This window comes from Fistularia commersonii, chromosome 9 (genome assembly GCF_037954325.1).
Source record: "Fistularia commersonii isolate RoL2024-O1a breed Wild chromosome 9, RoL_Fcom_v1.0, whole genome shotgun sequence".
NCBI classification, from domain to species: Eukaryota; Metazoa; Chordata; class Actinopteri; order Syngnathiformes; family Fistulariidae; genus Fistularia; species Fistularia commersonii.
Genome location: NC_141292.1, coordinates 16,618,710 through 16,632,252, shown reverse-complemented (window position 1 = coordinate 16,632,252; position 13,543 = coordinate 16,618,710). Strand labels below are relative to the sequence as shown.

Here is a 13,543-nt window from a genome sequence, read left to right as displayed (position 1 = left end):
AGTATAGCTTAGCTGAGCGAATGATGTGCTGTTGCCACCATGCATGGTTGACAAGGGAACGAGGCATAGGGAGTTTGGAAGCTAGATGTAGCCTAGCCTGCCTTATCTCAACTTAGGTTGGTGAACGATGTGTTGTTACCACCATGCTTGGTTGACAGGGGGACCAGACCTGGGGAGCTTGGAAGCTAGGCATAGCTATGCATATTTCAGCTAATCGAATGATGTGCTGTTGCCGCCATGTGTGGTTGCCATGGGAACCCGACGTATGGAGCTAGGAAGCTAGGCATAGCTTATCATAGGTTAGCTGAGTGAACGATGTGCTGTTGCCGCCATGCGTAGTTACCAAGGGAACTTAGCATTGGGAACAAGAGAGCTGGGTGTAGCATAGTCTCTTGTGGCATAATTTAGCTAATCTAAGCGAATGGTGTGCTGTTGCCGCCATGCATGGTGTACTAGCTAGTTGTGGCCTAGCATTGCATAACCTAGCTTTCGTGAACAATGCACTGTTGCCGCCATGCACGGTTGCCACGAACTCGAAGTATGGAGCGAGGAAGCTAGGGATAGCTTATCATAGGTTAGCTGAGTGAACGATGCGCTGTTGCCGCCATGCATGGTTGACTAGCTAGGTGTGGCCTAGCATCGCATAACCTAGCTTTCGGGAACAACACACTATTGCCGTCATGCATGGTGTACTAGCTAGTTGTGGCCTAGCATCGCATAACCTAGCTTTCGTGAACAATGCACTGTTGCCGCCATGCACGGTTGCCACGAACTCGAAGTATGGAGCGAGGAAGCTAGGGATAGCTTATCATAGGTTAGCTGAGTGAACGATGTGCAGTTGCCGCCATGTGTGGTTGCCAAGGAAACTCAGCATTGGGAGCAAAAGATCTAGGCATAGCATATCATAGCGTGGCAAAGTTTAGCTAATCTCTCGACATATGGAGCTAGGAAGCTAGGCATAGCTTATCATAGGTTAGCTGAGTGAACAATGTCCTGTTGCCGCAATGCGTAGTTACCAAGGGAACTTTGCATTGGGAACAAGGGAGCTGGGGGCAGCATAGCCTCTTGTGGCATAGTTAAGCTAATCATGGTTGACTAGGGAGCTAGGTGTGGCCTAGCATCGCATAACTTAGCTTCGGGAACAATGCACTGTTGCCGCCATGTGTAGTTACAAAGGGAACTTAGCATTGGGTACAAGGGAGCTGGGGGCAGCATAGCCTCTTGTGGCATAGTTAAGCTAATCATGGTTGACTAGAGAGCTAGGCAGCTAGGTGTGGCCTAGCATCGCATAACTTAGCTTTTGTGAACAACACACTATTGCCGACTAGCTAGGTGTGGCCTAGCATCGCATAACCTCGCTTTTGGGAACAATACACTGTTGCCGCCATGTACGGTTGCCAAGGGAACTAGGCGCAAGGAGCTAGGGAGCTACACCTGGCCTTGCATAGCATAGCTTAGCCTATGTGAACAACACACTATTGCCGTCATGCATGGTTGACTAGCTAGGTGTGGCCTAGCATCGCATAACCTCACTTTTGGGAACAACGCACTGTTGCAACCATGTACGGTTGCCAAGGGAACCAGGCGTAAGGAGCCAGGAAGCTAGGCATAGCTTAGCTGAGTGAACGCTGTGCTGTTGCCGCTATCCGTGGTTGCCAAGAGAACTAAACGGAAGGAGCTAGGAAGCTAGGCATAGCTTATCATAGGTTAGCTGAGATTGCATCGCATAACCTAGCTTTTGGGAACAATGCACTGTTGCCGCCATGCATAGTTACAAAGGGAACTTAGCATTGGGTACAAGGGAGCTGGGGGCAGCATAGCCTCTTGTGGCATAGTTAAGCTAATCATGGTTGACTAGGGAGCTAGGTGTGGCCTAGCATCGCATAACTCAGCTGTTGTGAACAACACACTATTGCCGCCATGCATGGTTGACTAGCTAGGTGTGGCCTAGCATCGCATAACCTCACTTTTGGGAACAACGCACTGTTGCAACCATGTACGGTTGCCAAGGGAACTAGGCGTAAGGAGCTAGGGAGCTACACCTGGCCTAGCATCACATAACTTAGCTGTTGTGAACAACACACTATTGCCGCCATGCATGGTTGACTAGCTAGGTGTGACCTAGCATCGCATAACCTCACTTTTGGGAACAACGCACTGTTGCAACCATGTACGGTTGCCAAGGGAACAAGGCGTAAGGAGCGAGGGAGCTACACGTAACCTTGCATAGCTTAGCTTAGCTTACATGAACAAAGCGCTGTTGCCGGCATGCACGGTTACCAAGGCAACCGCTAACGGTGCACCGGTGGTGCAGCTGCCAGGTGGAGCTCTCCTCGCTGGCCAAGGAGAAGACCCACCGCCTGGAGCTTCCTCTGGACGAGTCCCGCGGCCTCCTGGTGCTGCTGCTGGCGCTCACCGCCTCGGCCCACGTCTCCATCGCAGACCTCGCCGTGGCGCCGCTGGACGACCCGCGGGAGCAGGCGGAGATCCGGACGCGATACGTATGTCGGATGGGGGGAACACACACACACACACACACACACACACACACACACACACACATACATACATACAGATTGATTGATTGAGAGTTTGAGACTGATGGGGATGTGTGTGTATGTGTCTCAATCTGTGTGTGTGTGTGTGTCTGTGTACGATCTATGTGTGTGTGTGTGTGTGTCCATCTGTCAATGTCTGTGTGTGGGTGGTATTAATCTATCCTTGTGTGTGTCCATCTATCTTTGTGTGTGTGTATGTGTGTATGTGTGTCCATCTGAGTGTATGTGTGTGTGTGTGTGTGTTTGTTTCTATCTGAGTGTATAAATGTGTGTTTGTGTGTGTGTGTGTGTGTCAGAGTGTATGTTTATACATGTGTGTGTCTGAGTGTATGTATATGTGTGTGTGTCTATCTGACTGTGTGTGTGTGTGTCTATTTGAGTGTATGTTTATTTGTGTGTGTGTGTCTATCCGAGTTTATGTTTAAACGTGTGTGTGTTTATGTATGTATCTGAGTGTATGTATGTGTGTGTCTCTTTGAGTGTATGCTTATTTGTGTGTCTATCAGAGTTTCTGTTTACATGTGTGTGTGTTTGTGTCTGATTGTATGTATATGTGTGTGTTTGTGTCTATTTGAGTGTATGTTTATTTGTTTGTGTGTCTCTCCGAGTTTATGTTTAAATGTGTGTGTGTATCTGAGTGTATGTATATGTATGTGCATGTGTCTAACTGAGTGTATGTTCATATGTGTGTGTGTTTATCTGAGTATATGTGTGTGTGTATTTGTTTGTCTATCTGAGTGTATGTTTAAAAGTGTGTGTTTGTGTTTATTGTGTCTACCTGAGTTTCTGTTTACATGTGTGTGTTTGTGTCTATCTGAGTGAATGCTTTTTGTGAGTGTGTGTGTGTGTGTGTGTGTGTGTTTCTGTGTCTATCTGAGTGTAGGTTTAAAATTGTGGTTGTGTGTTTGTGTTTATTGTGTCTATCCAAGGTTCTGTTTATATGTGTGTGTGTTTGTGTCTATCTGAGTGTATGTTTAAAAGTGTGTGTGTGTGTGTGTGTGTGTGTGTGTGTGTGTGTGTGTGTCCTCCAGAGCTGGCTCAGGTCTCTGTCCGGTCTGAAGGACGTGGGTTTTGTCCAGGTGAAGGTGTTGAGAGCCGAAGGTCTGATGGCTGCCGACGTCAACGGTGACACTTCCTGTTTCTCTCTACTTCCTGTTACGCTCCACTTCCTGTTTCTCTCTACTTCCTGTTACGCTCCACTTCCTGTTTCTCTCTGATGTTATTTTTTCTGATGTTTGTATGGTCCGATATTTTGGGAACATTATACGATGTTTATATGTTCTGACAGTTTTGGAACTTTTTCCGATATTTTTAAAGCATTTTCCGATGTTTGTATGTTCCAATTTTTCTTTCGGAACATTTTCCGATGTTTTTGGAACATTTTCTGAAGTTTACATATTCCAATAGTTTTGAAACATTTTCCAATATTTGTACGTTCTGATTGTTTTGAGACATATTTTCTGATGTTTTTATGTTCCCATATTTTCGGAACGTTATCTGATGTTTGTATGTTCTGTTATATTTGGAACATATTTTTCAATATTTGCATGTTCCGATGTTTTTTTTAGAACATATTTTCCAATGTTTGTATATTACGATCATTTTGGAACATTTTTCGGTGTTTTTATGTCCCAATATTTTTGGAATATTTTCTGAAGTTCACATATTCCGATAGTTTTGAAATATTTTCCGACACTTGAACGTTCTGATGGTTTTGCAACATTTTCCTATTTTCTTACGTTACGATATTTTCGGAACATGATCCAATGGTTATATATTCTGATAGTTTTGAAACATTTTCCGATGTTTGTATGTTCCGATATTTTTGGAAAATTTTCTGACGTTTATATATTCCGGTATTTTCGGAACATTATCCGATGGTTATATACTCTGATAGTTTTGGAACATTTTCCGATGTTTGCACGTTCCGATATTTTTGGAACTTTTTCTCACGTTTGTTTGTTCCAAAATTTTTGGAACATTTTCCGATGTTTGTACATTCCGATCGTTTCAGAACATATTTTCTGATGTTTTTATGTTCCGATATTTATGGAACTTTTTCTTACGTTTGTACGTAGCAATCGTTTTGGAACATTTTCCGATCTTTATATATTTCGATATTTTTGGAATATTTTCCGATGTTTGCATGTTCCGCTTTTTTCAGAACATATTCTGATGTTTACATATTTCGATAGTTTTGAAACATTTTCCGACGTTTGCACGTTCCGATATTTTGGGAACATTATCCGATGGTTACATATTCTGATTGTTTTGAAACATTTTCCGATCTTTGTATGTTCCGATATTTTGGCAACATTACTGTATGTTTATAGGTTCTGACAGATTCGTAACATTTTCCGATGTTTGTATGTTCAATTTTTTGGAACATTTTCCGATCTTTGAGTGTTCCGATATTTTTGGAACTTTCACCGATGTTTGCATGTTCTGCTTTTTTCAGAACATATTCTGATGTTTACATATTCCGATAGTTTTGGACCATTTTCCGACATTTGCACACTGATCGTTTTGGAACATTTCCCTATGTTTGTACATTCCGATATTTTTGGAACATTATCCGATGTTTGTACATTCCGATATTTTCGAAACATTATCCAATGGTTATATATTCTGATAGTTTTGAAACATTTTCCGATGTTTGTATGTTCCGATATTTTGGCAACATTACTGTATGTTTGTAGGTTCTGACAGATTCGGAACATTTTCCGATGTTTGTATGTTCCGATATTTTGGGATATCCAATGTTTATATATTATGATATTTTTGGAACATTTTCCGATGTTTGCATGTTCCGCTATTTTCAGAACATATTCTGATGTTTACATATTCCAATAGTTTTGGAACATTATCCGATGTTTGTACATTCCGATATTTTTGGAACATTATCCGATGTTTATATACGATCTGACAGTTTTGGAACATTTTCCGATCTTTGAATGTTTCGATATCTTTGGAACTTTTTCCGATGTTTGCATGCTCCGCTTTTTTCAGAACATATTCTGATGTTTACATATTAGGATAGATTTGGAACATTTCCCTATGTTTGTACATTCCGATATTTTTGGAACATTATCCGATGTTTATATATGTTCCGATAGTTTTGGAACATATTTTCTGATGACGCTCTTCGTTCCCCCTGCAGGTAAAAGTGACCCGTTTTGCGTTCTGGAGCTGAACAACGACCGTCTGCAGACACACACCATTTACAAGAACCTCAATCCAGAGTGGAACAAAGTTTTCACCTTGTGAGTCCTGAATTTTTCCCCCCAAAAATCACATGTCTATTACACATAGTAATAAGCTTATTACAGTGTAATACATATATGTATGTATGCATGTGTAAGTTTGTGTATATATGTGTATATATATATGTATATAACGTTGTAATTAGCTCATGATTATGTAATTATATAGTAATAAGGTTATTATTAAAGTTCATTGCAAGCCCATACATTTATAACAAAATAAGATGATTTTAAACTTTTAATTTTCTTATCAGGTTATTTCAAAATAATGAGCTTACTCAGTAAATAGTTGTAGCATTTGTAGTAATACACGTATTACTCTTTAATTAATATTAGATCATAATTAGCCTATTGATGTGTTTGTAAATTATTACATATAAAAAAGCTTGTTACTATCTTATATGTTTATTACATAGTAATAAGCCTTCTTCTTCTTCTTTGGGCTTTTCCCTTCAGGGGTTTCACATCGAATCAACCTTCTCCATCTAACCCTATTAAATCCTCCAGCTTCTTGATCTCCACTCCCTGTAGCCTCACCGTTCCACCCGAGTTCCTCTCATTCACACACATATATTCTGTCTTGCTGCGACTAACCTTCATTCCCCTCCTTTCCAGAGCATACCTCCACCTCTCTAGATGTTCCTCCACCTGTTCACCTGCTCCACCTCTGTCAGCCTGTCCATCACCATTGCCCCACCTCCACTTTGAACTTCTCTGTTACCTTTACAGCACACAGTACCACTGTCTCACAGTGAGCATACATGTCCTGCACCAGTCTAACATACTTCTCTGCCACTCCAGAGTTCCTCATACAATACCAGAGCTCCTCTCTTGGCACCCTGTCATATGCTTTTTCTAGGTCTACAAAAACACAATGCAGTTCCCTCTGACCTTCTCTGAACTTCTCTATTAGCATTCTCAACGCAAATACTGCATCTGTAGTACTCTTCCTAGACATGAAGACCTACTGCTGTTCACAAATGCTGACTTCTGCTCTCAGTCTAGTTTCCACTACTCTTTCCCATAACTTCATTGTATGGCTCATCAACTTAATCCCTCTATAGTTGCCACAATTCTGCACATCCCCTTTATTCTTAAAAATAGGCACCATCACACTTTGTCTCCATTCTTCAGGCATCTTCTCACTCTCTAAGATCCTGTTGAATAATCTAGTCAGAAAATCTACCGCTGCCTCTCCTCGACACTTCCACAGGTATATCATCAGGACCAACTGCTTTTCCACTTTTCATCCTCTTCAATGCCTTCCTCACTTCACTTTTACTAATTTGTGCTACTTTGTGGTCTACAATAGTCACCTCTTCTACCCTTGCCTCTTTCATTTTCCACGTTCATCAGCTCTTCAGAGTACTCTTTCCATCTTCCCATCACTCTTCCAGCATCTGTCAATACATTTCCTTCTCTGTCCTTTATCACCCGGACCTGTTGGACATCCTTTCCATCTTTATCTCTCTGTTTCGCCAACCTGTATAGATCATTCTCACCCTCCTTACCGTCCAACCGAGCATACAAGTCACTATACACCTTTTGTATTGCCTTTGCTACCTCTATCTTTACCTTAAACTGTATCTCCCTGAACTCCTGTCTGTTCTCTTCAGTCCACTCAGTGTCCCACTATGATTAATAATAACAATAGTAATTCATCTTTTATTAATCTCCGTGGGGAAATTCATTTTCTGCAATAAAGCCATCATGGATGAACCATGAGCAGTAGGCTACCAGGGGAGCATTTAGGGGTTCAGTGTCTTGCTCAACACATTGAAGGAGCCAGGAATGTTCAGTTCCAAAGACAAATGCTTAATTACTATCCAATACTTTGTTACATAGAAATAAGGCTAATACTAGCTGATCAGTTTATTACATAGTAATAAGCATATTCCATCTTGTGTTTATTACATAGTAATAAGCCTAATATTATCTAATAAGTTTATTACTTACTAGTAAATGTATACCAGCTTATGTTACATAGTAATAAGCCTATTATCATCTTATATGTTTATTACATAATAATAAGCCCTCACGTCACAATGGAGAAGCTTCTAGGCTCTGACATGGTGTGTCAGAGAATAATTGGTCGACCGATTGGACGCCTTGTATGATTGACAGCTGGTCCGGATTAAGTCCCGCCCCCTGACATTTTGCTCAAGCTACACCATTTCTGATAAGATAGCGCCCCCTGCTGGCGGGTGTTTGAAAAAAACCTGACTTCCTCGGTTTCCGCAGCAACGTGAAGGACGTCCACTCGGTGCTGGAGGTCACCGTCTTCGACGAGGACCGCGACCGGAGTGCAGACTTCCTCGGGAAGGTGGCTATCCCGCTGTTACAGGTGAGGCGCCTCCACCTCAGTTACCACGGGAACAGCTGTTACACTCTTATTACACAGTTATTACACTTCTATGACGGCTTATTACACTCTTATTACACAGTTATTACACTTCTGACAGCTTATTACATTCTTATTACACAGTTATTACACTTTTATTAAAATCTTATCACACTTTTATTAGAGTGTAATCAGTATAATCACATTTTTACAGTATTATTACACTTTAGATAAAGTTTTATTACAGTTTTAGAGTATTCTGACATTTTTCCTAAAGTATTATACTTTTTTATAGTAATAATACATTTCATGTCAAATATTACACTTTTGCATCTAAACATCTTTAAAAACATTTTTATTACAGATTTAGTCAATTCTTAAATACATTTTTATCACAGTATTACACTTTAAATAACACCTTATTACAGATTTTTTACACTTTATTTAAGTCTTATTGCATTTTTAATAGTCTTTATTTTATCATATTACACCTTCATAAACATCTTATTACATCTTATTACATCTTATTTAATACTTATTCTTAAAGTATTATTGCACCTTTATCAATTTCTTAGTAGTTTTATTACATTAAATTTAATTTACCCTATTATGACACTTTTACTAAATGCTTATTGCATTTTTAATTCAGCATTATTACTTTTATGAAAGTCTTATTGCAGTTTTAGTAAAGTGTATTACACTTTTTAGAAAATGTATGTTGTATTATTATTACCTTTATATATTTATACTTTTATTACTTTTTTTCAAGCATTATTACATTTCATTTTCAGAATCATTGCAGGTTTATTCTTGTTGTATTTTTGTTTTATTCTAGCTTTACTTCCTTTTTGTCAGCTTTTTTTTTTACAGATCAATTATTTGTTTAATGCATTTCATTTACAGTTTCATCACAATCATTTAATTATTTTACAGTTGTGTCACAGTTTTGTTCATTTTATTACATTTGTGTTTCAGTTGTATAATTGTTGTAGTTTCGTTTTACTACAGTTTTAATTCTGCTGTATTATAGCGGTATTGTTTAATCCTAACTGTATAAAATGTCATCACATTTTCATTAAATGTGTGTTATAGGTGTTTAAGATTTATTTTCAAATAAATTCTTCATCAATTTTTTGACTTATTTTATATTTTTCAAAATTACTTTTGTTATTTTTAGTTGTTTTGTTTGTCTTTTTCTCCACTCATTTTTTTTTTCAATATATCTGTTGTTTGTTTTTAGCGTGTCATTCTCTCATTAGCATAGCATGGCTAAGGCGGGAAGACCTGTGTTTGTTTCTGTCGCCCCGTTCAGGTACGCAACGGCGAGCAGAAGGGTTACTTCCTGAAGAACAAGGACCTGACGGGTCCCACCAAAGGTCAGATTTACCTGGAGATAGACGTAATCTACAACACGGTGAGCGTCCATTGGCTACCGCCGAGGTCGGGCGGGGGTGGGGGCGGGGCTTCTGGGCGCGGTCATGTGACCGGCGACATGAAAATCATCCCCAGGTGAAGGCGGCGCTGAGGACGGTCACCCCTGCCGAGCAGAAGTACATCGAGGATGAGCCAAAGGTCTCCAAACAGGTCAGGGTGGGGGGCAGACATGTATGCTCGGAAACAACAAAACAAAGGGTTAAAAAAAAAAGCATTTTAAAAATAAAAAATCAGTAAATCGGTGGATTAATTAGTCAATTAATATGTTAAGTCTAATTAATTGTGATTAATTATCACAAAAAGTTCCGCAATTAAAATCAGATAAAATTAAGGGAAAATAATTTGCAAGTACAATGACAGAACATGTGTTGTTGTTGTTGTGTCAGTCAGTTGTTGGGTTTTGTTGTTGTTTCAGTTTGTGTTGTTGTTGTTGTCTCATGCATTATTGTTCTTTGTTTTTGTCTCACATATTGTATCTTCACGGGTTGTTGTTGTTTCAGCCGTTGTTGTCATGGTTTTTTTTGTTGTCGTTTCTCTCCTTGATGTTGTTGTTTCATTGTTTGTTGTTTTTTTCTTTGTTGTGGTTTCAATCTGTCGCTGTTGTTGTAACTAAAATAACACCAAATGACTCAAGTGTTTGATAAAGAAACAGAATCTTTTGAAGAAATCGCACATTTTCTGATTTAGAAATTAATTTTGCTTAAATTTGTGACAGAAATATCAATTCAAATCACTGCGACTAAATCAAATGAGTTGGGAATGGTCACGACAGGATGCTGATGCTATGTGTGTGTGTGTGTGTGTGTGTGTGTGTGTGTGTGTGTGTGTCTCAGCTTCTGCAGCAGAACTTTAATCGGGTCAAAAGGTGCATCCTGGTTCTGTTCAGCTACGGCGCCTTCATCAAGAGCTGCTTCGAGTGGGAGTCCGTTCAGAGGAGCCTCACCTCCTTCCTGGTGACACACACACACACACACACACACACACACACACTCATACAGTCTGACGCGTCATGCAGACTCACACACACACATGCACAAAGACACACACACACTGTCATGCATACACAAACACACTGAAGAAGTCCTTCACACTTGGCTAGCAGTGCGTTAGCTACGATGAGCTAACGCTCCTACTTTAGCCTAGCCCTGCTAGCAACATGGTATTCATTTACATTGGGTTTGGCATCCACCAAGTTAGCATTCAGCGTCGTCATGTTAGCGGCGCCACATTAGCAGTGTGTTAGCTATGACGAGCAAGCACTCCTGCATTAGCACAGCCTGCTAGCAATATGGTATTTATTTACACTGGGTTTGCCATCGTCTCAACCATGAAGTTGGCATTTAGCATTGTCGTGCTAAATATGCCGCGCTAACCACTAGTGCCGTTGTCTGTCTCGCCCCTTCCAGCTCTTCGTGGTCGTGGTGTGGAACTTCGAGCTCTACATGCTGCCTCTTAGCCTCATGCTGCTTCTCGTATGGAACTTCTTCTTCTGCCCCTTCAAGGATGCATCCGACGCGGTGAGCACATGGCGGCGGAGGCGGCTAAAATTTTAGCCTTTTGTCACAAGCTAACATCTCGCGCTTCCTTTCCCGCCTGTTGCAGTCGATGGATGCCATGTTCGAGTGGGACGACGAGGACGTGGACAAGGACGACAAGGTGGCGGTGGCGGCTTGAGAAAACCCATGCGGCTACGCCACTTTTGTAACTCTCCCGATCTTCCCGCCAGGACTCGGAGCACAAGGGGTTCATGGAGAAGTTGTATGCTATCCAGGACGTCTTTGTCAGCGTCCAGACCGCCCTTGACCAGGTGGCGTCCTACAGCGAGAGGATGAAGAAGTACGCCACTGCCATTCTCACATGTCAAATACATGTCAGCCATGTTGTAACCTGCCATCTCTACCCACTCTCGCTTTGGTACCGTCCGTGGCAGCACCATGAACTGGACCGTGCCTTTCCTGAGCTGGTTGGCCGTCAGCACCCTCTGCCTGGCCACCTTCCTGCTCTACTTCGTGCCGCTGCGCTACCTCATCCTCGCCTGGGGTGAGTCCGCCTCCACCCGTCCAATGGCTACACCTGCATGGGGGGTGTGGGTGGGGGGGGGGGGGGTCCAAGAACTCCAGTCATGATAGAAACTACATCTGCGAGGGGGGGGTAGCCTAGCTAGAACTACATATTTGCTAGCAGTGGAGCTTCACGTGTGAAACAACCAAGCATACTCTGGGAGAGTCCAGCTCCACCCTTCAAAGTACCCCAACTACTTGGATGGGGTCCGCCTTCATCCGTCAAACAACCATACCCATGCACTGAAAGTCCAGTTCCACCCTTCGAACAACTCCACAAAAGCTGCTGTTCATCTCCACCCCTCAGAGGACTATGCCCATGCATGGAGAGTCCAGCTCTGCCCTCCAAATAACTACAAACCCATTGTCCCACTGGCTTAAAAAGTGTCGTACTCATGCATGGGTAGTTCACCTCCACCCGTCGGAGAACTATACCCATCTATGGTGAGTCCGGCTCCACCAGTCAAACACACAAGGGAGTGTCCACCTGCATGCCTCAAAGAACTACAACAAATGGTCGGGACTCCAGGTCAGCCCTTCAAACAACTACAGACACAAAGGCAGAAGTAGACCTCCACCCTTCAGAGAACTATACCCATGCATGGGGAGTCCAGTTCCACCTTTCTAAGTGATATAACCCTTACACGTGGAGCCAATCTCTACCCTCCAAACAACTACAATCCCTCTGAATGGAGTCAACTACCACCTTTCAAACAGACACACCAATGTATGGGGGTTCCAGGTCCGCCCTTCAACTAACTACAGACACTGGGAGAGTCCACCCCTACTCTTTAAAGTGTCATACCCATATTTTGGGAGTCCAGCTCGACCCTTCAAACTAGTACAAATATAGAGGGGAGTCCACCTCCACCCTTCAAAGAGCTCAACCCGTGCTTGTGGAGTCCAACTCCACCTATCAAATACTATAAACCCACAGGGTGGAGTCAAACCACCCTTCAAAGAACCACAGCCATGCATGGAGAGTCCACCTTCACCCATCAAACAAGTAAAAATACATTGGCATGATGGGAGTCAACCTCCACCCCTCATAGTGTCATATCCATGCATGGGGAGTCCAACTCCACCCATCAAACAACAACAGACACACTGGGGTAGTCCACCTCCACCCTACAAATAACTGTACTTATATCGGGAGTCAAGCTTCACCCTTCAAACAACTGCAAACAGAGCAGGAAGTCAGCCCCCACCCTTCAAAGACCCATATCAATGCAAGGAGAGTCCACCGCCACCCTATATACCCTACAAATGTCTATACCCACACAAGGGCAATGTCCACCTCCACCTGTTAGCCTACATACCAGACCCGCCACCTCCCAGATACTAGCCACAGCTGTGCAAGGGGCGCTAACTACTGCACACCAACCAATGGCGCTCACCAACAGGCCACCTCCACCCTATTAATCAAATACACCACAAAGGGGGTCACACCTCCACCCATTTACCCAACCACTGGGAGTCAACCACCACAGCTACACCCACATAGAAGGTCCAGGCGTTAAACAATACTGCCCGCCCGGGAAAAGTCCAGCTCCACCTGTCAGATAATTTCAACCAACCAAAGTGGAGGCGGTAACTTCCCCTCATCTCCACCCTCAGGTGTCAACAAGTTTACCAAGAAACTGCGGGACCCCTACATGATCGACAACAATGAACTGCTGGACTTCCTGTCCCGGGTCCCGTCCGACGTCCAGGTGGTGAGTTAACATTTCAGAAGGCCAAGAGGCCACAGTGGGTGGAGACCCTACACTGGACACACCTGTGGATGACAGGGTGAATTGTTGGAAGACTCCATAGCACATTAATGAGAGGGTCAATAGCTATATGCTTATATGACTTGATGAATGGGAGGGTCAATAGTTGTATGCC

General features: G+C 42.4%; 1 protein-coding gene across 8 annotated transcripts in view; it reads left to right on the top strand.

Moving 5' to 3' along the window:
- Positions 1-13,543, top strand: part of mctp1b (multiple C2 domains, transmembrane 1b) — a 60,009-nt gene that overhangs the window by 44,204 nt on the left and 2,262 nt on the right. For all 8 annotated transcript variants that reach the window (XM_086152811.1, XM_086152810.1, XM_086152809.1 and 5 more), the window contains 12 exons: positions 2,315-2,501; positions 3,590-3,683; positions 5,719-5,821; positions 8,063-8,165; positions 9,475-9,576; positions 9,672-9,746; positions 10,430-10,549; positions 11,003-11,113; positions 11,199-11,252; positions 11,323-11,432; positions 11,527-11,636; positions 13,274-13,371. In XM_086152811.1, the coding sequence (XP_086008937.1) occupies positions 2,315-2,501; positions 3,590-3,683; positions 5,719-5,821; positions 8,063-8,165; positions 9,475-9,576; positions 9,672-9,746; positions 10,430-10,549; positions 11,003-11,113; positions 11,199-11,252; positions 11,323-11,432; positions 11,527-11,636; positions 13,274-13,371 (1,267 nt within the window). The remainder of the gene's footprint in view (positions 1-2,314; positions 2,502-3,589; positions 3,684-5,718; positions 5,822-8,062; positions 8,166-9,474; positions 9,577-9,671; positions 9,747-10,429; positions 10,550-11,002; positions 11,114-11,198; positions 11,253-11,322; positions 11,433-11,526; positions 11,637-13,273; positions 13,372-13,543) is intronic.